We start from the raw sequence: 22,204 nt of genomic DNA, 5'->3' as shown, positions 1-22,204 counted from the left end.
GATATTGACCAACAAAAAGATGATCTAAGAAAATAGGAAGCAGACATAAGTGTGTATTACCCAGTGTTGTCCTTTAGTTATACAATAGATTCCATTACATGTGCAACAATACAGAAGATACACTAGGCGATGGGACTAAGGAGCTCTCCGGTTTACTCTCACCCAACTACCTGTTATGTTTTAAGTTGCCCTGTTACATTGACATCCGCCTCCCCAGTTCACAGACTGCTACACAGAAAAGACTAGTAGAATCGGTATACAATATACATGCATATGCTACAGAGCCTACATAAACACCAATGAGAAATACTCAAGACATAAATACAAAATGGCAACCACATGTACATGCTGCAGTTGGGAATGTGAATCTATTTTGCTTAAATCTGACTTGATGTATACTTGATTCCAATGTACCCATCAAATGATAACTGTCAACGGGAATGTATACTGTGTATGTCTGCCTTGTTTAAGAAAACTTAATAATAAATTCAGATTAAAAAAAAAAAAGAATCAGGATGTTGATGGGCGTATATCATTATGTTTCTTCGTTAAGATCACATCTTGAGTTCTTTGTTTCACACTCCACCAGGAGCCGATGTTCCTTCTTGGTCAGTCTATCATCAACTGTAGCCCACGTTCCCCCACTGGAAACTCTTCTTCCCAAAGGGCCTACAGAATAATGCACATTGTAGTGACTCAGTACATAATATGGACAGGTGCACTATGGAGGGCACCAGATGTACTGGCACAACAATGACATTAACCTGTTAACAATTCAGCTTATGGCTTGCTCCAAAGTCTAGAATTAGGCTTTGAAGAAGGCCAAGTGAATGAAATTAAACCCTGATAAAATTGAGCTGTTGCAGGTATCTAGTGAGGTCTACTCTTCTGCTATGCTCTGAAACTATGATCTGCGGTTCCTCACCCTTCGCAGCTTGGTCTTGAACAATCCCAAACTGGCTTAAAAAACCCCGGTGAAACTTGTTGCTTAAACATGATTCGGGCACTTAAAAAGTTTAAAATCATTATTACTAGTCATTGTTATAGTTCATCATGTCACAACACTAAAAGCTTTGATTCAGTCAGGTTTTGACTACGGGAATGTCATAAGACAAAAAAATTATAAAACCTATCTTTTTCAGTTTTGCAAAGCAATACAGCAAGAACAAAACAGCAGGTAGCAGCTTGCACGACGGCAGGCACAAGATACCAAGATACAGGACTGAAGACAATTTAATGATAAAGAGTCACTGAGATATCAGGCGATCAAACAACACCACAAGCAAAAACTAATTTCTCACCTCCCATGTGACTACTGCACAAAGGTGTTGAAGAGCTCTATCAGGATATCATCCCCGCCCTGACATCCGCACTATCACTGTCCGCTGCAGCCTCATCGGTATCAGGATCTAGAAAAGTGGCAACCATGGCCCTCTAGTCAATTAGGTCATCATTCAATTTATCATCCCATCTATTGAGCTTCATGTGAATTTGCTCTGCTTGGGCCCACTCCGATAAATATTTATGTCACATTAGGATATTAGGTGCCCTTAGCCCCATCCAGGTAATAGCGACCCTCTGTTGTGCTAAGACCAGTACAAACTGTAAGAATTTGTAGCTCATCATCTTCCTGCTGTTCGGCTGCCTCACATTACCTAGAAGGCAGCATTGGGGGAGAGCGTCATGTTCAAGTGTGTGGTCCTAGTGATGTCGTCTAATACCTATTTCCAGTTTTCCTGCACCAATCGGTACTGCCAGGCTAAGTGCAGGAAGCCCGCCCCACTTCGGCCACAGCGCAGGCAACTGTCATGGTCATTCGGTGTATGTCCCTGGGGGTAAGGTAAGTTCTATGAAGGAAGTTGTAATGTAACAATTTAAAGCGGGCATTACAAGAGACAGTGTGGGTCAATTTGCTAACTCTCGTCCAATCCCTGTCGTCCAAAGGGGTGTCTAGGTCCAGATTCCAGGCTACAAGAGCCGGGGTGGTTACCCAGACACGTACGCATGTGTAGGCCTATACAGCAGCACAATCAAATGAGGACCCGAAAGCACAGCTATTGCGGGTCCCAAGTGTTTGTGAAGGACTAGGTGCTTCAGGGTATGTAGGCCAAACCGCCCTGGCTATTTCACCCAGGCCTGCATGATCAAAAATTGTCCAGGCCCAAGCGCAAATTCCTGATGGGTCCCTTGAAGGAGATGAACTTCTCCTCGTGGTATAAATCGTCGAAGTAGGTGCACCCTCCCTCTTGCCATACCTGAAAAGACCTACTTTCCATATCTGTCTAACTGTCTTCAATGTCCAATGGGTAAGTTCTCTGTGGAATGGGGCATGTTTCAACACTACTGCCTTATAAAAGCAGTGTGTCGGGCTAAGTAGGGGAGATCCTGCAAGACCCCGGCACCCTCCATCAATAACTCCGGTAAGTGATTCACTGCGACTCTACCAGCCAGCAGGCGTTTCTCCCAGTTCTCACCCGGGTCGAGCCAATGAGCCCCATGCTGGAGATGTTCGCCGTAGTAATACAACTCAAGGAGAGGGACTTGGCCCCCCATCCTCATACCATTTGGTCAGTGTGGTCAATGCCAGCCTGCTGTAATATCCCGCCCATAAAAGAGAAATAAGGATAGAGTCCAACTGCTTAAAGACCTTTGGATGGAGAGGGCAAAGTAAATTTCACACCACATAAAGTGTTCTAGAAGTAGGACAATTTTGGCCATTGCCATTCTGCCCATTAAGAAGAGTGGAAACATGTTCCAGAAGGCCACTGATGACCTCAGGGCTTTTAAGACCCTGTCAATGTTAAAGCATAACTGCAGGTAGCGGGAGTGCGCTGCTTAAACACCTAAGTATCTAAAATGTGACAATTCCCACCTAAGACCCAGGCCAGGTAATCAGTGTACCGGCCTGCGGATGAGGAAGTGTTACAACAAACAAATGATGAACGGAATGCTGACAATGCAAACATTCTCCCCCAGGTCAAAAGATCTGCTTTAAATCCATCGTTCTTTTGCCCACTACGCCACCCAGTTTGGACCCTCTGCCTCATGGAAACAGTCCAGACCAAACTGCCAGGCCAAGTCCTCCCTGGACCGGAAACAAGCATCCGGGGACCGGTTTCAGGGTATGTCACCCTTCTTCAGCCACACTAGCTTGAATCCAATGGCACAGTGAGCAAGGGACCCACGTCTGGGCATACCCATCCCACTTAGGGCGGACCTGCTCTGCAAGTTCGGTCTGGACTGTTCCCATGGGGCACAGGGTCAAGACTGATTTACATCTGGCTGGGTCCACACTGGGGTGGCATAGTGGGCAAAAGAACAATGGATTTAACACAGATCTTTTGACAGGGGGAGAATGTTTGCATTGTCGGCATTCCGTCCATCATTTGTTTTCTGTAACACTTTTCGCCATAGGTGTGATGGATATGCCCAGACGGGGGTCCCTTGCTCACTGTGCCATGTGAATCAAGCTAGCCTGGCTGAAGAAGGGTGACATACCCTGCAACCGGTCCAAGGATGCTGGTTTCCGGTCCAGAAAGAACCTGGTCTGGCAGTTCGGTCTGGACAGTTCCCATGGGTCACAGGGTCAAGACTGATTTGCATTTGGCTGGGTCCAAACTGGGGTGGCGTTGTGGGCAAAAGAACAATGGATTTAACCCATATCTTTTGACTGGTTGAGCCGGAGGTTAGAAAGGTTCCCATAGTCATCTAGTAGTTGCAACAGTAGTGGCACGCATCCCGGGGTGAGGAAAGGTAAAATAAAGCATCATCCACACAGAGTGAAATTATGTGACTATTATCTCCAAGTGGTTTGCCCACCCATCCATACTCTTGTGCTTGGTTTGGCATAAAGGAGCCGGAATCCACTTGCAGAACCATGTGCCGAAACCCACTACGCACAGCACCTAGAGTAAGTAGCCCCGTTCCACTGTGTTTAAAGCTTTTTCCAGGTCGACAGCCACAAGAGTCATTTCATCATCCCCACTTTCAACTTTGTGGAGGACATCCACTAGGCACCGAAGATTCATGCCAGTACTCCTCGTGCACCAGGTGGGTCATATGGGGTGTCCGTTGGTTGCCCAGAAGTTTGCAAAGCACCTTCATGTCAGTATTGATCGTTATAAGGGGCCTATACTCAGCCAGGCTATCCGCCTCGACCCCTAGTTTGAGGAGTATGCCGATCCCGCCCACCCGTATGGTTGGGGGCTGTACTCCAGCACCCCAGGCCTCCATAAAAAACTCCAGAATCCCTTGTGTTAGTGTGGCTTAAAATGTTTGGTAACATTCTGGTTGAAAGACGTAGCTGGTGGGTGTCGTAGACCGCGGTACCATGCTATGGGTCCACCCAAGTTCCTCCAGGTCTAACTGTTTATCTAAGTCCTTAGAGGTGTACAGAAAGAGTGTAGGCATGTCTAGCTCTTTTAAGGATGGTGTGTACATGTGTGTGTCTATGGACAGGCCTGCCGCATTCAACTGTTGTAGGTGCCTACAGGGCAAATCCACAATAACAGCCCTGGAAATAACTCTGATACCATCTGGTGCAGTTAAGTGTGTCAGGAGTGCAGGGGTCTGCTCCCTATGTAAGATCTATGCTGAAAGGCACCCTGACTTGCAAATCTCCTGTGTAGTCTTTGGTGATATTGTTTCAAAGAATATTGGTCAAGTTGATGCCAAATGTCTGATATACACTCGCAGACTGTGATGTAAGCTCCTTCAGAAACCACTTCTCAAGAAATCACTCGGCTAATGTCCCCTCTGCTTGCTCCATGAACCCCAGGACTCTTATTACAGCATCGAGAGCAGCCCTCTGTTCCCGGTCGGCTGGGAGAGTGGTCACCTGGCACGTAAGGACCACAACTTCTCCCTGTAGCTCAGATATGTTGCCCCCTGCAGATTTAACGTTGTGTGCTTCATTTCTCAGATCTGTTCTAAGGAGGTTGACGTCGATAGAGACTGCTTCAATCTTGCACTCAAGGGCAGTGTGAGACTCCTGAGGTCTGCGGAGTCCACAGTGCCTGTTTGCTGTGTTATTCTCTGTGTCGAGTGGTGCATAGTGTATTTGGTTGATAGCGTTCGCTCCATGGATCCGTGCTGCCTTATCTTTACCCATGAGTCTATTCTGCAGTTTTTATATAGCTCAAGGCTTCCCAAAGGCCTCCCAACACTGTCACAGCTACCGTAGAACATACTGGAAACAAACTTATTCCCTAAACAGCCAGGTCTTCAAAGGCTTTGTGGAAAGGGAGTTTCTGCTGCAAAAGGCGTAGTTCGAGGGGCGGGGAATTCCAGAGTTTGTATGCGAAATAGGATGTAGAGAGTCCACCCCAGAGCAATCTCCAAATCCTGGGAACCTTAAGTAGATGGGCAGAGACTAATCTGAGAATCCTTTTGGGCACATACAAGAAGGCTAATGAACATAGCAAAGATGGACCTCTACTGTTTATCGCACAATGCATGATACAGAGAGATTTCTAACTGTGTCTTGCGCTCCACTGGAAGCCAGTGGAGATCTTTGAGAGCCTTAGTAACTGACTGACATTTAGATGTAGCTTTAAAAAGTCAAGCGGCCGTGTTTTTCGCACAGTGTGCAACCTTTTGGCAATGAAGCACAGTGAGTCAAGGTATAAAACATTCCCATAATCCTAGTGTGCCAGCACCAAAGTCTGGACAATCACTCTTCTGGCTGTGGGAGGCGGTAGCTCGAGAACTTTCCTCAATAGTCTCAGAATGCAATAGCAGCTCACAGAAATTATTTTGGCTTGATATTCCATCATAAGATTGGGGTCTAGCCACACCCACAGGCTTTCTATTGAGTCTGTAGTGGTTGGCAGCTTGCCAATAGACCTCTGGACACTTCTCTGGAAGTTATTCCCTAACTGCATGACTTCTGTCTTGTCCACATTGAGTTTTAATTTAAAGCAGACCATCCAGCTGGCTAATTCCCAGAGGCACAAGATTAGGGACAGACGATTAGAGGTGTGGTCGAATGAGATAGACATGACCAGCTGGGTGTCATCGGCATAGGAAACCAATGGCAATCCAAAGATTGCACGATGTCGGCAAGTTTGTGCATGTACAAATTAAAAAGGGTTGGACTCGGAGAGGATCCCTGCGGAAACCCACAACTAAGGAGAAGACTGTTTGATAATAGGTCTAGTCTAAAACCTGAAAGGTTCAATCTTTCAGAAAGAAGGAGAGCCATTCAAGTGCTCTTCCCCTGACACTGGAATTGAAAACTCTCCGGATGAGGGTTGAGTGGTCCACGGTATCAAAGACAGCACTTAGCTCAAGAAGGATGATGGATCCAGATCCTCCCTGGTCCAAGAGTACTGGAACACCTGAATTAAAATTGCAGCCACCTGCTGAGCAGACGGGAACACCTGCATTAAAATTACAGGAACCTCATGAGAAGTGCTGGAACACCTGCATTAAAATTACAGCAACCTGCAGAGAAGTGCTGGAAATCCTGCATTAAAATGACAGCAACCTCCTGCGAAGTACTCAAACACCTGCATTAAAATTACAGCAACCTGCTGAGAAGTACTGGAACACCTGCACTAAAATGACAGCATCCTGCTGAGATGTACTAGAACACCTGCATTAAAATGTCAGCAACCTGATAAGAAATACTGGAACACCTGCATTAAAATTACAGCAACCTACTGAGAAGTGCTGGCACAGCTGTATTAAAAAGACAGCAACCTGCTAAGGAGAGCTGAAACACCTGCATTAAAATTACAGCTAAATGCTGAGAACAAGGACTGCTGAGAAGTTCTGTTTTGTCTCGTTTGGAGAATGGAAATTGTGATTAAAACTAGTAGGAGCATGCATTTTCCATCTAGGTGATATGTGGGGTTTCTAATGCATGCCCTTTCTCCGAGTTACAGGTTGACTTCCACCTACACCACACTCAGTTCTTCCGCTTCCTGCGGATTCGCCATGTCTTGTCTTATCACTACCCCGCTCTGATGCAGGTCCCTGAGTTTCACCCTATGGAGGTAAAGGTCCTTTTGTCACCTCTGGGAAAGAACAGAGTATCCCCGATCTACCAATCCCTGGTCATCAATTCCCCTGACTTATTCCTTGTCCTTCGCACTCACTGGGAGGCCTGGGTGGTTGCATTGGAGGATGGGGAATAGAGAGAAGCACTTATGGCACCCCTGGAGTTGGCCATCTCCTCCCAGCTTCGTTTGAACCAAGTAAATGTTCTTCATACAACCTATTTTACGCCGGAGCGACTTTGGAAGGCAGATAAACTGCCAACACCTGCTTGCCGTAAGCTGATAACACAGATTTTTATCATGTGATTTGGCTGTGCCCCATAATACAGCAATACTGGTCCCACATTCTAGGGGTCTTGACGGATGTGTTGGGTACGCCAATAGATTGTTCGCCTCAGATCGTGGTCATGGGTCTACTGGAGGAGTTGGGCGGCAGGAGGTCTGAGAGACACTTGGTGGTTATGGGTATCCTGTTGGGAAGCAAGATATTGTCTGGTACTGGACTTCAAAGACTGCCCCGATTTGCATGTGTGTCACAATCCATGGACTGGTGTTCTGTGACGAGGAGGACCCGGACTCGGGCCCTCCTGGCTTACCTTTACCTGTGTCCCCTCTTTTTGCACAGCATACGGATGCATGGAAAACGGATGGTGACTGGTTCAACCCCTCACAGGACCAAGAGGAGCCGTGTTACTTTAACTGGGCGGAGCTGGACCCTGAGCCCGCCCACCAGCTGGAAGTAAAGGAACGCCCGAAACAGTCTCAGGTGTGTATTACACCCGGAGGTAGTGGAGAGTGGTGGCGTGAGAGAGGAGCTGAGTGGAGGAGGACGGAGGACGGAGGACGGAGGACGGAGAAACGAAGATTGCGATCGAGGAGGAGGCGGGAGAGCAGTGGAGGAGGTCGGAAGAGGAAAAGAGCGTGGAACATCGGCTGGAGGAGGTGGGAGAGCAGTGGAGGAGGTCGGGAGAGGAGACGAGCGTGGAACATCGGAAAGCGGAAGAGCGGGAGAGGAACAGCGGATGAAGGAGGCTGGAGTCGAAGGAGGCAGCGGAACACGGACCTGCGAAGCCGAGGGGCGGAAGAACAGAGACGACTGCGACAAGCCGGGAGGCCAACGGGAAGGCGCATCGCCCAGCCACACTTCACACGAAGTGTGGCTAGAGCAGGTACGGTCACGGTTCACGGGGTGGGCGGGCCGTAAGTGGGGTAAACCTCCGTGACACCATCCGAGCGACCTTCTGTGCACCTTTTCCCCACCCTTCACTTAACCGGCACCCTAAAACTTTGAGAGCACGTGTGGTCCCTCACTTCCCTACCGTAAACAAGCATCGCAACCAGTGCCTAATATTGGTTTCTTTCTTTTTTCGGCGGCATTTCTGACTGGAGTCGAAAATGGCGGAAGCAAGGCCTACAACACCCAGGAGGCACCGGGAGGTTCGGCGGCTGGGAACGGCGAAACAAACAGCTGAGGACGCCGAAAACCCGTTACCATTCTATAGAGTGCCAGTACAGAAGAGAAGGCAATACAAAACAATAAAACCCTCGTTGCCTAGAACTCCTTTGTCAGTGAATTTATTTGACAACCCGGACAAAAGCCCACATGTTCAAAGATGGAGGCACCAGAGTACACAGATCGTGGTGACCACAGAAACATCGTGAAATATGGGGCATATGACGGGAACATTTTGGGCTCATGGGAACGTGATGTGGATACTTCTTTTGCTCTATGATCGGGGATCGTTGAATTTTGCCTTTACTTTGTTATGCCTGCTTTGTTTGCAGGTATGTTTTATATCTCTGAAATCCAGTACAAATATTTTATAAAAACATAAATAGTACAGGCATTTCGTGAAAGGTGTATATTCAGTGCTGAAACTGCTTGTACTGCCCCATTAAAAGTAAAGCAACTCTCCAGAGAAGTGCTGGCAATCTCACATCAAGGGACACATAATTTGCTCTAATGCACTAGTGCTGCCCCATTACCCACAAATCAGTAAAACAGTCAGTGGGAGGTGCTGACACCTTTCAATAAAGACCATCAGGCCCTTCCCCAAACGATATCTAAAACCTTGCACTTACTTGTCGTCGCATCCTTGATGGTCACTGCGGTGCTCATGACGTCATCAGCTGTGTTGCTGGTAATGCTGAGGTTATACAGGACCCCTGGATTAAGGCCGGATATGATCCCGGTCTGCTGAGCTCCACCACCAACACTTGAAGGAAAGGTTGCATCATTTGCGGTACCCACCACCACCACCACCTTATAAGTGTACTTATCCCGATATGTGTCACTGGGCACCGTCCACTGCAGGGTCAGCGAGGTCTCGTTCCTGTTGATTACAGTGAAGTTGCTGACTGGTGATGGCACTGAAACAAATAATAAAAATAAATTACATTGGGCAATCAAAACAGCTTTATTCGCATTTGGTAAATGCATAACTGTACAGTGAAAATATCACAGTGCAAAATAAACAAATACATATTAATATCAATAGTTAATTACTTGTTAAAATATTGATGTAAACAAAGCCTGTCAATTAAAAGCCAAAAGAACACATTAGAGGAGGTATTAAAATCCATACAACAGTTCTTTCTCAATGATCAAAATGATATAGTAAAAATAGTTATTAAGACAGACAAAAGTGAAACAACACGGTGCTAAAAAACGGTGATGGATCAAGCCCTGATCTGTTGACTGGGTACGAGTGTTCTGTTTAATTCAGATACTCTGTCCATCACCACCCCCTTTTCTGAATCGTTTTGTCCACCATAAGCGTGGAAGGGTATACTCAGATGTGAGTCACTTGCTCACTGCACCATCAGGATTCAAGCAAGCCGGGCCGAAGACGGCTGTAATGCCAGAAACCGGTCCCCGGAAGCTTGTTTCCTTTCCAGTATAAGAATTGGCTTGGTAGTTTGGTCTGCCCTGTTCCCATGATGCACTGGACCAGGGACAGACTAATTTGCATGTAGTCAGGTTCTGAGCTGGGATGGTGCAGTGAGCTAAAAAACGGTGATGGATCAAGCCCTGATCTGTTGACTGGGTACGAGTGTTCTGTTTAATTCAGATACTCTGTCCATCACCAGCCCCTTTTTAGAGGAAAGAAATTCAGTCTCATCCTAGTCAGTAAATAGTGATGCGTATTACTGGAGACAAAAGAGAGACAGGAATCATGTCCTGCGCCATACTAGGCAGTGTCAGGCAGAGTAAAACCGTAATTGTGCATTGATTGCGTTGCAATCCTTTAAATTCGCAGTTAGTTGGTAAGGCTTTTCTTAGCTTGGATTTAGAAAAAGTCAAGCAGTTGGAGGGTGATTCGTACAGGAATGCTAGACCCAAATCTGAAAAGGACTGCTTGACATAAGCTAGCCATGTTATACTGTTAGCTTGGTCAAGATTAATTATGTCTTTTAACACTGCTTGATTTATTATAACCACATTTATTTTCCAAATTCTTAACCATAAAAGGAACGGAGCCAAATTAATGAAGTCGATTATAAAAGGTAGACCAAGTTCTTTGTGGCCAGTCAAATTCGAGCAAGCGGGAGGAGCTAAGAGCAGTTTTTTAACAAATGTATCTTCCACTGTCTGCAAGGCATCTACTGGAGCTGTACACCAGATTTCAGGGCCATAGGTAGCTATGGCTACAGATTTTGCCAGGTAGATTCCTACCATTTCCCTACTTGGCTTTTTGCCTAAATTGAAAACAAATTCTTATGGGCTGCTAAGCTTCTTTTCAACATGTTTGTTCTGATTTCTACCATAGCAGACCAATTAAGTTTGGAGTCGAAAAAATATTCCAGGCACATAAAGGTGCCCCCAACTAATTTAAGGGATATTGGCTTTATTCTTCCTGTACCCGCTACCATAACAAAAGTTTTTGTTTTGTTGACAGACCAACCAAGTTCAGCCATATAATTCGAATATATACCAATCAGACGCTGTAAGTCCAATGGGGTTCTGGGCATCAAGACCGCATCATAGGTGTAGAGGAGAGCAGGCAGGCGTAAGCCACCTACAGATTTAACGTCCCTACATTCTGATGCCTAAACTTTGTTGAGTTTATTGGCATATATTTAAAAGAGGAAAGGGGCGAGAACGCACCCCTGTCGAACCCCCTTTTCAATTCTGAACAATTTCATGCATTCCCCCTGTTTTCCAAACCGGATTACAGCCTCTGCCTCTCTATACATCTCTCTGATAAAAAGGAGAATGGAGTGGTCTACGCCCATCGACTCAATAAGAGCCCACAATTTGGTGTGGCTCACGCAGTCAAAGGCAGCGGAAAAGTCCATAAAAGCCATGTAGAAATGACCCCTATTTGCATGGACATATTTAGCTGCAGGCAAAGCTAAATTTAAGCCTTGATCAACAGTGTCCCCCCCCTTTCTAAAACCGTATTGAATCTCAGCTAAAAACATTTTCAAGTGCGCAGTCCTCTAATCTATTTAAAAGCAATCTCTCCATTAGCTCAGCAGTACTACCCAATAAGGAGATTGGGTGGTAATTTTCTGGGTTCGATGGATCACCCTTCTTGTAGTTAGGAATAATCATTGATTGTTTCCAGGAATGCAGGGCAACCCGATTTGATAACTGTGTTAAAAACTTGGGTCAGGGAGGGGCCCACAAATTTTTATATACAAAGAAAATATTCAGTGGGACACGTCTGGCCCCGCTGCCTTTTCGGCAGGCGATTGGGAGAGTGCAAGCTCAATTTCCTCCAAGGAAAATGACATCCCCCACTGTACCAGCGTTGAATCCATAGGGTCTTCAGTATTACTATCCTGTACATGGAAGATGTTCTGGAAGTGAGACAACCAAGTGGATTCATCTATTTGGAGATCGAGAGAGGGACCACTCTGATCCTGCAAAAAAGGGGCACTCTCCAGAAGACCTTGGTTTTTATTCCTAGAGGCCTCGTGTACATTTTCCCATGCTTCTTCCCTCAGTTGTTTCTTTCTCACCTCCTTTGCTGACTTATAGTTAGCTAGTAGCTTTCTTATAAAATCTTTATTTCTAGGATGTTTTCTAAGAGCAATTCGAAGTTGTTTGGAGGCCTTCGAGCAGTTTTCCTCAAATCATCTAGTCAATGGTGGAGTGTTGTATGTTGCTGGGCGTGAGAGATTAGATCTAATAGATGGTAAAATTCTTCTAAACGCTGTTACGACTTGGGAACTATCAGTTTGGCGGTATAAACAGGACTGAATCTCGTGTGACGCTTCCTTTACGACCTTTGGGAGGAAGGAAATGGGATCTATTTTCTCCCACTTTAGTGTAAAACCGTTTCTTTTTGGTAAGGATAGCTGTTGGTGCAGAGATAAGGCTTGTCGTAGCAGTGAGAGGCCAGACAAAAGAGAAGAGGAGGATGGTGTGATCACTGAATTCTGTCATCTGGGCCAAAGTGGACTTAACACATCTCTCAAAATTTGCTTGGATGATTCTAAAATCAATTGTCGAGGTAGCCCCAGTTCGTTTGAAAGTAGGGAGAAGTTGACCTGCATAGGAGGGTTTATTAAAACTAGGCCCAGGTTAATAAAAAACTATTTAGGACTTGTCCAGAATTACGATGATAAAAATGGACAAGCGGCGAATCATTAGAATCAGTTACCCCCCAGATACGTTGGTCTTATTTGGTACAACAATGCACATTAAAATCACCAGCCCAGATAATGAAAATTGAACGTAGTTGGTGAGGTAACAGAGCTTCCAATATTCTCCCCAACTCATCAGTCACTTGTGTGCATTTTGAAAATAATTATACAAATTAATCAATAATAAATCCGTTTTCACAAGTCCTTCAGCTAGGATGATATGAAAATATGGCGAATTGTTTGTAAATGTCACCTTTCTTAGAGGGATCTGTTTGCTATAAGTGAGAGAAACCCCCCTTTAGATCTACCTGACGCTGATGGGAGTGCTGGCGTAGCAAAGGATTGGTAGCCATTTACATAGATAGTCTGCTCTGCCCAAGTTTCCTGAAAGCAGATTATTTCTGAGATCAGAAACTCATTAAAACAGTGTTGATTATCTTTTTTATTCTCATAACCCGCTACGTTCCATGAAAGAAATGCTGCATCCCTCAAAGGCTCCTGTGAGGGAGCCATCATCGGTTCAGGTAAAGGATATATAGGTCAAATTACCTTGGGGGTTTTGAGCAGCATTCTGTGCCGTCTCTAAGGGCACAAAAGAGGATCAAATTGATTTTCGTGATGCGAAACAATCTGAGAAGCCGGATAAATTGGGTGAATATTGAGTCATTCACAAGCCTCCATATCTTCCTACTGTGAATACCTATTTGACAGGGTGAGATAGTTAATTGCCATCTATATAATCTGGCTTTTGTCCGTATTCCATTGAAAGATGGCTCTGGTCATATGTAATAGAACTAAATGTTACATGAGGCCTATAGAAGAAGCCCAGAAGGACTCTATAAATCTGGGATTGAGACGAGGGGGCCGGTAAACGCCCCAATATGTCTCCCACTAGTCATTCGTTGTCAAAGTTTAGGACGACACAGTCATTTTTAATTGTTTTTGCATCTGACCCAATACAGGGAGTTCTTCTGGTCATGATCAAGTGATTTTAAATAATTAAAGTTTTGTGACACCCAGTGCCTTGCCTTGGCCAGGAGCTGGAGTGTAGACTCGCTTTGGTTGTGTTGGATTAAAGGAACATTAACTAGAATTAAGTCTTAAGGACATACTGCTGTGGGGGAAGGTTCATAAATTGTTGTTTAGGTCTACAAGGGAAAAGGGAAGTGGGAGAGTTTGGGCTTGCCTCTACCTTAGGTGTATAGAAGATTTGCCCCTTGCCAATATTATCGTGGGTAGTCACATGTGATGAGCTGCATCTAGAGGCCAAACCTGTAGAATCTGAACTGGGGGCCATCTGATCAACAATACAGGGGAGACCAGTAGATGTAGAGACCAGTTGGTCTGGCACGAGAAGGGGGAGCTTATTTATACAATTATAACACAAGTTATGACATTCACAATTACAGATTTTACAAGCAGTAGGGGAGTTGACCATAGTTTGGGGTAGGGAATAGTTAGAATCCGCCGCAGTATGTTGCACTAGTATGTTCGATAAAGATCCCTCTAGAGTGTAGTCTATAGATTCTAAACGTTCATAAATCAGCTGCAGGAATTGTTTGAAGTTATTAAGAAGATCGCTCCAATTTAAGGAAGATGTAGTCTCAGAATGTTGCAAGCCAATGCTACAGGGGAATGCCATTGGCAGAGCGGCCTTTCTGCTTTTCTCTGCGGGACAATTAGGAGGAGGTTTAGTAAGGCCTCTTTTCCTTTTCCCATTAGTGGTGGATAAGCCTGTTAAAAGAGGTGTCCCACTAGTCGTAGAGCCAGCCTGTAAGGTTTACAGGAAGTGACGGTGTGACCACAGAAAGTTCAGGTAAATCATCCCTGTGTTGCACCTTTGCCCCCCCCTTGAATTGGAGACTTATCTGTGGTGGTTCCCAGTCCCGCCCCGCCTTAGCGGGATTAATTGCATGCTTTTCAGCGTGAAGGCCAGCAGCAGCAGCCCCGCCCTCAGTGCTGGGCAATACTGGAACTTGAAGTCCCCGCCAAGAATCTGCTCTCTTTTAATTCCAGCGCAGCGGGAGTCGTCGCTCGCTTTTCAGCCCGAGGGCCAGCAGCAGCCCCACCCATGGGCATCCGCAGGGGGGGTTAAGGGGGGCACTTGCCCCGTGTCCCTGGATCGCCAGTGCGTCCGGTGTAGGCCCAGTCAGGGCCGGACTTAGTTCATCATGCTTTTGAAATGGTGCCATTGTTCCAGGTGGCAGCCCCCTCCATTGGGTGGGAAGGGTGCAAGGGGCTGGCTGAGAAGGGTGCAAGGCAGAGGGCGAGAAGGGTGCAAGGCAGAGGGTGAGAAGGGTGCACGGCAGAGGGCGAGAAGGGTGCAAGGCAGAGGGCAAGAAGGGTGCAAGGTAAAGAAGGGTGCAAGGTGGAGGGCAGAAGGGTGCAAGTCAAGGGAGAGAAGGGTGCAAGGTAGAGAAGGGTGAAAGTTGGAGGGGGAGAAGGGTGCAAGGCGGAGGAGGAGAAGGGTGCAAGGCAGAGGGGAGAAGGATGCAAGGCGGAGAGGAGAAGAGTGCAAGGTAGAGAAGGGTACAAGTCGGAGGGGAAGAAGGGTGCAACGGGGAGGGGGAGAAGGGTGCAAGACGGAGAGGGAGAAGGATGCAAGGCAGATGTTAGAAGGATGCAAGGCGGAGGGGAGAAGGGTGCAAGGTAGAAAAGGGTGCAAGTCAGAGGGGGAGAAGGGTGCAACGGGGAGTGGGAGAAGGGTGCAAGGTAGAGAGGAGAAGGGTGCAAGTCGGAGGGAAAGCAGGGTGCAAGGCAGAGAGGAGAAGGGTGCAAGGCAGAGGGCGAAAAGGGTGCAAGGCAGAGGGCCAGAAGGGTGCAAGGCAGAGGGCGAGAAGAGTGCACGGCGGAGGGGAGAAGGGTGCAAGGTAGAGAAGGGGACAAGTCGGAGGGGGAGAAGGGTGCAACGGGGAGGGGGAGAAGGGTGCAAGACGGAGGGGGAGAAGGATGCAAGGTGGAGGGGAAGAAGGGTGCAAGGTAGAGAAGGGTGAAAGTCGGAGGGGGAGAAGGGTGCAACGGGGAAGGGGAGAAGGGTGCAAAGCGGAGGGGGAGAAGGGTGCAAGGCAAAGAGGAGAAGGGTGCAAGGCGGAGGGCGAGAAGGGTGCAAGGCAGAGAGGAGAAGGGTGCAGAGCATAGAGGAGAAGGGTGCAAGGCAGAGGGGAGAAGGGTGCAAGGCAGAGGGGCGAAGGGTGCAAGGCAGAGGGGAGAAAGGTGCAAGTCAGAGGGGAGAAGGGTGCAAGGCAGAGGGGAGAAGGGTGCAAGGCAGAGGGGAGAAGGTTGCAAGGCAGAGGGGAGAAGGGTGCAAGACAGAGGGGAGAATGGTGCAAGGTAGAAAAGGGTGCAAGGCGGAGGTGGAGAAGGGTACAAGGGGGAGGGGGAGAAGGGTGCAAGGCAGAGGGGAGAATGGTGCAAAGTAGAAAAGGGTGCAAGGCGGAGGTGGAGAAGGGTACAAGGCGGAGGTGGAGAAGGGTTCAACAGGGAGAGGGAGACGGGTGCAAGGGGGAGGGGGAGAAAGGTGCAAGGGGGAGGGCGAGAAGGGTGCAAGGCAGAGGGGAGAAGGGTGCAAGGGGGAAGGTGAGAGGGGTGCAAGGCAGAGGGCAAGAAGGGTGCAACGCAGAGGGGCAAAGGGTGCAAGGTAGAAAAGGGTGCAAGTTGGAGGGGGAGAAGTGTGTAAGTCAGAGGGGGAGAAGGGTGCAAGGCAGAGGGGGAGAAGGGTGCAAGTCAGAGGGGGAGAAGGGTGCAAGTCAGAGGGGGAGAAGGGTGCAAGTCAGAGGGGGAGAAGGGTGCAAGTCGGAGAGGGAGAAGGGTGCAAGTCAGAGGGGGAGAAGGGTGCAAGGCAGAGGGGGAGAAAGGTGCAAGTCGGAGGGGGAGAAGGGTGCAAGTCAGAGGGGGAGAAGGGTGCAAGGCAGAGGGGGAGAAGGGTGCAAGGCGGAGGGGGAGAAGGGTGCAAGGCGGAGGGGGAGAAGGGTGCAAGGCGGAGGGGGAGAAGGGTGCAAGGCAGAGGGGGAGAAGGGTGCAAGGTGGAGGGGGAGAAGGGTGCAAGGCAGAGGGGGAGAAGGGTGCAACGGGGAGGGGGAGAAGGTTGCAAGGCAGAGAGGAGAAGGGTGCAAGGCAGAGAGGAGAAGGGTGCAAGGCAGAGGGGGGAAGGGTGCAAGGCAGAGGGGAGAAGGGTGCAAGGCATAGGGGAGAAGGGTGCAAGGCAGAGGGGAGAAGGGTGCAAGGCATAGGGGAGAAGGGTGCAAGGCATAGGGGAGAAGGGTGCAAGGCAGAGGGGAGAAGGGTGCAAGGCAGAGGGGAGAAGAGTGCAAGGCAGAGGGGAGAAGAGTGCAATGCATAGGGGAGAAGGGTGCACGGCAGAGGGGAGAAGGATGCACAGCAGAGGGGAGAAGGATGCAAGGCGGAGCGGGAGAAGGGTGCAAGGCAGAGGGGGAGAAGCGGGCAAGGCAGAGAAGGGAACAAGGTAGAAGGGGAGAAGGGTGCCAGGGGGAGGGGGAGAAGGGTGCAAGGCGGAGGGGGAGAAGGGTGCAAGGCAGAGTTGGTTAGGGTGTAAGGCGGAGGGGGTTAGGGTGCAAGGCGGAGGGGAGAAGGGTGCAATGCGGAGGGAGGGAAGGGTGCAAGGCGGAGGGGAGAAGGGTGAAAGGCGGAGGGGGAGAAGGGTGCAAGGTGGAGGGGAGAAGGGTGTAAGGCGGATGGGGAGAAGGGGGCAAGGCAGAGGGGAGAAGGGTTCAAGGCAGAGGGGAGAAGGGTGCAAAGTAGAGAAGGGTGCAAGTCACAGGGGGAGAAGGGTGCAAGGTAGAGAAGGGTGCAAATCAAAGGGGGAGAATGGTGCAAGGTAGAAAAGGGTGCAAGGCGGAGGTGGGGTAGTGTACAAGGGGGAGGAGGAGAAGAGTGCAAGGCAGAGGGGAGAAGGGTGCAAGGTAGAGAAGGGTGCAAGTGGGAAGGGGAGAATGGTGCAAGGTAGAAAAGGGTGCAAGGTGGAGGTGGAGTAGGGTACAAGGAGAAGGAAGAGAAGGGTACAAGGAGATGGAGGAGAAGGGTGCAAGGGAGAGGGGGAGAAGGGTGCAAGGGGGAGGGCGAGAAGGGTGCGAGGCAGCGGGGAGACGGGTGCAAGGTGGATGGTGATGAAGTTATAAATGTCCCCCATTTCTGCGGACGCCCTTGGCTCCGCCCTCAGTGCTGGGCAATCCTGGGACTTTGAATCCCTGCAAAGAATCAGTTCTCCTTAACCCTGGGCGGAGTTGGCGGAGTGGGGCTTCGCGGAGCTACGCGAAGTGGGCGAGAAACTACGGCCACCTCCGCACTCCGCGTAGCCCCACTCCGCAAACACCACTGGCCGCCAGCCCCGCCACCCGCCTCCCTCCCGCCCTCCCTAAATACTTTCAAATAAAGGAATCGATAATTTAAAAAGCACTTACCTTGCCGCCGCTGCCCGCCGCGTCCCCGGGGCTCGCTATCTTCCGTCTTCTTTAGTAATGCGCATGCGCGGGTGGCCGCGCATGCGCATTTTCTCGTGAAAATGCGTATGAAAAAAAAGTGTGTGATCAGAAACGTTAAGAGAAGGCAGCCTTAAGAGCCAGCCGGTCTGAGGGAGAGGCCGCTTGGAAGTGAGGGGACAGTGATTGCTATGCCCTGGTATGAGAAACAGAGACAAATCTCCATCCTTCCTTCCACCTATTAACATGGAGGGGTCCCTCGTGTAGTCTGGTAAGGACCCCGGGGACCAAAGTTCTCTGTGGTGCAGCATAAGGATATAGTTGGGCCTCTGGTGAGCAGATTCACCAAAGATATCATTTTCAGCATCTAACCAGGGTGAATGAAGATGCATATTATAAAGTATTTGCAATGCAATAGGTCTCACATTTATGCAAGTTTAAGCTATTGCATTGTAAAGGACAATGCCTTTTATCTGTATGTAAGGGGAAGCCTACATTGATGCTGGATAGGTTGCTGTAATTCCTCTTTATTCAAGAAGCTTGTACTGTTGCTGCATAGGGTACTGTAATATTTCTGTATCTAAAGGAAAGCTTGCATTGTTGCTGGAGGGGGTGCACATTTTTCAGTATGCAAGGGGAAGCTTGCTTTGCTACTGCATATGGTACTGCAATATGTCTGTGTAAGGGGAAGCTTGCATTGGTGCTGCATAGGGTACTGCAATATGTCTGTGTAAGGGGAAGCTTGCTGCTGCATAGGGTACTGTAATGCTCTGTACGGTAGCGGAGCTTGCATTGCCCCTGCATAGTGTACTGTAATGCTTATGTGCAGTAGGGTGGCTTGCATTACTGCTGAATCGGGTGCTGTGTTTTTTCAGTATGAGGGTTGAACTTTTCATTATTGTTGTACTGTGCTGCACCGGTTAAATACGAGAAAAGCGTGCACTACTGCAAGGTAAGTATGGGCGAATTTTGCGAATTCGCGATTTGCGAAATTCCGGATTTGCGAATTCGCGATCTGCAAAATTCGTGAATTTGTGCGAATTTGTGGATTTTGTTGCGTGTTCGCGGGGCGATTTGTGTGTTCGCGGGGCGATTTGCTTGTTCGCGGGGCGCTTTGCGTGTTCGCTGGGTTTTTTTTGTGCGAGACCGCTCGTTGTTGTGCCCTTCTGCCCTCTGCCCCACTCGTTTTTGTGCCCTTCTGCAATCTGCCCCACTCGTTTTTGTGCCATTCTGCCCTCTGCCCCACTCGTTTATGTGCCCTTCTGCAATCTGCCCCACTCGTTTTTGTGCCATTCTGCCCTCTGCCCCACTCGTTGTTGTGCCATTCTGCCCTCTGCCCCACTCGTTGTTGTGCCCTTCTGCCACACTCGTTGTTGTGCCCTTCTGCCCTCTGCCCCACTCGTTTTTGTGCCCTTCTGCCCTCTGCCCCACTCGTTGTTGTGCCATTCTGCCCTCTGCCCCACTCGTTGTTGTGCCCTTCTGCCCTCTGCCCCACTCATTGTTGTGCCCTTCTGCCCTCTGCCCTACTCGTTGTTGTGCCCTTCTGCCCTCTGCCACACTCGTTGTTGTGCCCTTCTGCCCTCTGCCACACTCGTTGTTGTGCCCTTCTGCCCTCTGCCCCTCTTCTGTTTTATTTTAGAATGGTGCCGGCAAGCTGCCAGCGCCATTCTAAAATAGTTACTAAGTTAGCTTCATCAGGAAGCACTAATAGATAAAATAAAGCAGATGCTCGAATTCAGTTAAACTCGAGCACCTGCTTCTATTAGTGCTTCCTGTTGAAGCTAACTTAGTAGCTATTTTAAAATGGCGCTGGCAGCTTGCCGGCGCCATTCTAAAATAGTTACAAGCTTGAACTTTTGCCCCCCGGATCCGTTCCGCTCGCGGATTTTTGGCAAATTCGCGGGAATTTGCAGTTTGCGAATTTGCCGAAAATCCGTAAAATTCACGAGCGGAATGGATTTTGCGCCCATGCTTACTGCAAGGTCTGTTCCGAGAGGCAAGGAAGCTTGTACTACTGATGCCCATATGGTACCTGTTCTGCATGTATGCTGTCTGCACTATACTTGTTCTGTATGAGGAATGCTTGCACTCCAGAGAGCGATGAGGTGTATCTTTGGTGTGATTGTGGGGGAAAGGGTGCACGCATGGTGGTTGAGGGGGTTGCGTGTGTATCCGTGTGTCAGCTTCTGTCTTCCTCTTCTACAAAAAATAACCTACCTGTTCTGGGTGAGGGGCGCTTGAACTGATGCCTACATGGCACAGGTTGTGGTTCAGGAGATTGCACTGTTGCTGCCTCTGGTGTACCTGTTGTGTATGTGAAAGAAGCTTGCACCTCTGCCGCCTACTCGATAAGGTTTGTGCGTGCGAGGCTTGCTTTCTTCACAAGCTGTACCTCTGTTGCTGCTTATGCAGTGCTTACTGTGTGTTTGGTAGGTCTGCACGACTCCGGCTTGGACTGTACCATTTCAGTTCTTGAGGGAGGCACCTTACAGAGATACCACACAGGTTGAAACTGCTCTGTGTGGGGAAGCTTGCACTCAAGCAGCCACTGCTATTCTTTTGTTGTGTACTGGGGACACTTGCCCTATCCCTGAGTGTGCAGCAAAAGCTTTCACGGCTGATGTCCGCGTGTCCTACTGAAGCATGTTCAAATCATGTGACTACACAACAGGCAAAAACATCTGATGCTTCTGGTTACAGTCGGGTAAGCTACATTTACTTCTTGTGGACAGTAGAGGGCGGTCTACGCTCGGCATTCACAGCTCCGTCCACTCTGAAGGGAAACAGCCCGTGCCCGACCAAGGCTTCCCGGCTGCCACTGCCATGCCAAGGACCACCCTCTCCAACTTCGGTCCTCTGAGAACTGGATAGGTACGAAGATCCTCTAAGAGGGTCCCGGAGCTCAGGGGCATTTCTATGTCCAGTTCTCGTGGCTGACCACCTTGTTCTGCCCGAGCATCCCCTTGGCCTTCAGAGCCTACTTAGGTTAGATGGTTACAGTTTTTTTTTTTTTAGGATACAGCTTGTTTGCAGCATGTTAAGGTACTGGGATGTCCGTGTGGGATGAGGCCTAGATTGCCAGCCACCACAGCCAGCCCATTTTTGTCCAGGATTGTAGAGTCTTCTAAGGCGGTTGTCAGGTTTAAATTGCATTTAGATAGCGCTAACTACCCCTGGCGAGGTGCCAAAAGACTGCTAAAAGCCCGCCTTGCCTCCAGCTCTTCAACTCTAGGTGTTCACTGCTAGTCTGCCCTTAGGAACAGCTCAGTGGACCCTGTTCTAGGCGCTGGTAACGGAGATTCCGAGCTGTCTTTCCCATGCTACAGCAGATGCCTTTCCCAAGTGTCCTTATGCTTCACGGTTTATGCAAAAGATCCCCTATACCCTAGTACTAGGAGGCACTATATAAAAACCGTAAACAAATAAATACATTAAACAAGAAGACCGAATATAAATTAGAATTTAAGACGCAGGAGAAGTATGTTAAAATGAACAAAGTGGATAAGTAAAATATAAATAAAACAACATGCAGGAATTACTGAAAACCGTGACTTGAACAAACGGTTCACAACCTCTCTTTCCTTCTTTCATTTAGTTGCTTCCCGGTGAAATGGATCCAAAAAAGAACAAGCCTGCGAGTGGTGTGTGCGTGCTACAGCAGGACATCTGGTTTTAAATATTGCGCCCGTGTCTGGGCATGATAATTGAAAACACATGGCGAGCGTGCGGGTAACCGACACCAATAGGCCATGGATGGAGCAATGTGCCCGCCTTTGGCCAATTGCGTGCGGTCTTTGTTAAAAAGACGCACGCAAAGGCCAATAGTGTGGGCCAAAACAAAAAGCATACGTACGAGCATGTGCGATTCCTAGGTTAGTTTTGAAACCCCCTACATGAAGTCTTCTCCATAACAGCGCATGCGCACTGTTACAGGCTCAACCTAAAAAGAGTTGTATGCAGTAAATACCCAAGACAAAGGACTGGATGACCACCTGTTAGGACCAACAACGTAGGTGGTGACATTGGGAATCCCTGGGATAAGACCTCTCCCAGCAAGGCATTCGAGTATATGCCTTTGAATTTCCAAAATATTCTTACAAGGGCTCAAGGTTTAGTTTCTCCTCCCCCCCCTTTTATGCACTAACCCTCCCTGGGAATGGTGAAGATACTCCT

General features: G+C 48.6%; 1 protein-coding gene across 4 annotated transcripts in view; it reads right to left on the bottom strand.

The window, feature by feature from the left end:
- The window catches only part of PTPRH (protein tyrosine phosphatase receptor type H), a 723,213-nt gene that overhangs the window by 155,221 nt on the left and 545,788 nt on the right, over positions 1-22,204 (bottom strand). For all 4 annotated transcript variants that reach the window (XM_086930309.1, XM_086930310.1, XM_086930312.1 and 1 more), the window contains one exon: positions 9,084-9,371. In XM_086930309.1, the coding sequence (XP_086786435.1) occupies positions 9,084-9,371 (288 nt within the window). The remainder of the gene's footprint in view (positions 1-9,083; positions 9,372-22,204) is intronic.

This window comes from Lissotriton vulgaris, chromosome 7, assembly GCF_964263255.1.
Source record: "Lissotriton vulgaris chromosome 7, aLisVul1.2, whole genome shotgun sequence".
NCBI classification, from domain to species: domain Eukaryota; kingdom Metazoa; phylum Chordata; class Amphibia; order Caudata; family Salamandridae; genus Lissotriton; species Lissotriton vulgaris.
This window is presented reverse-complemented; position numbering and strand designations above follow the sequence as displayed.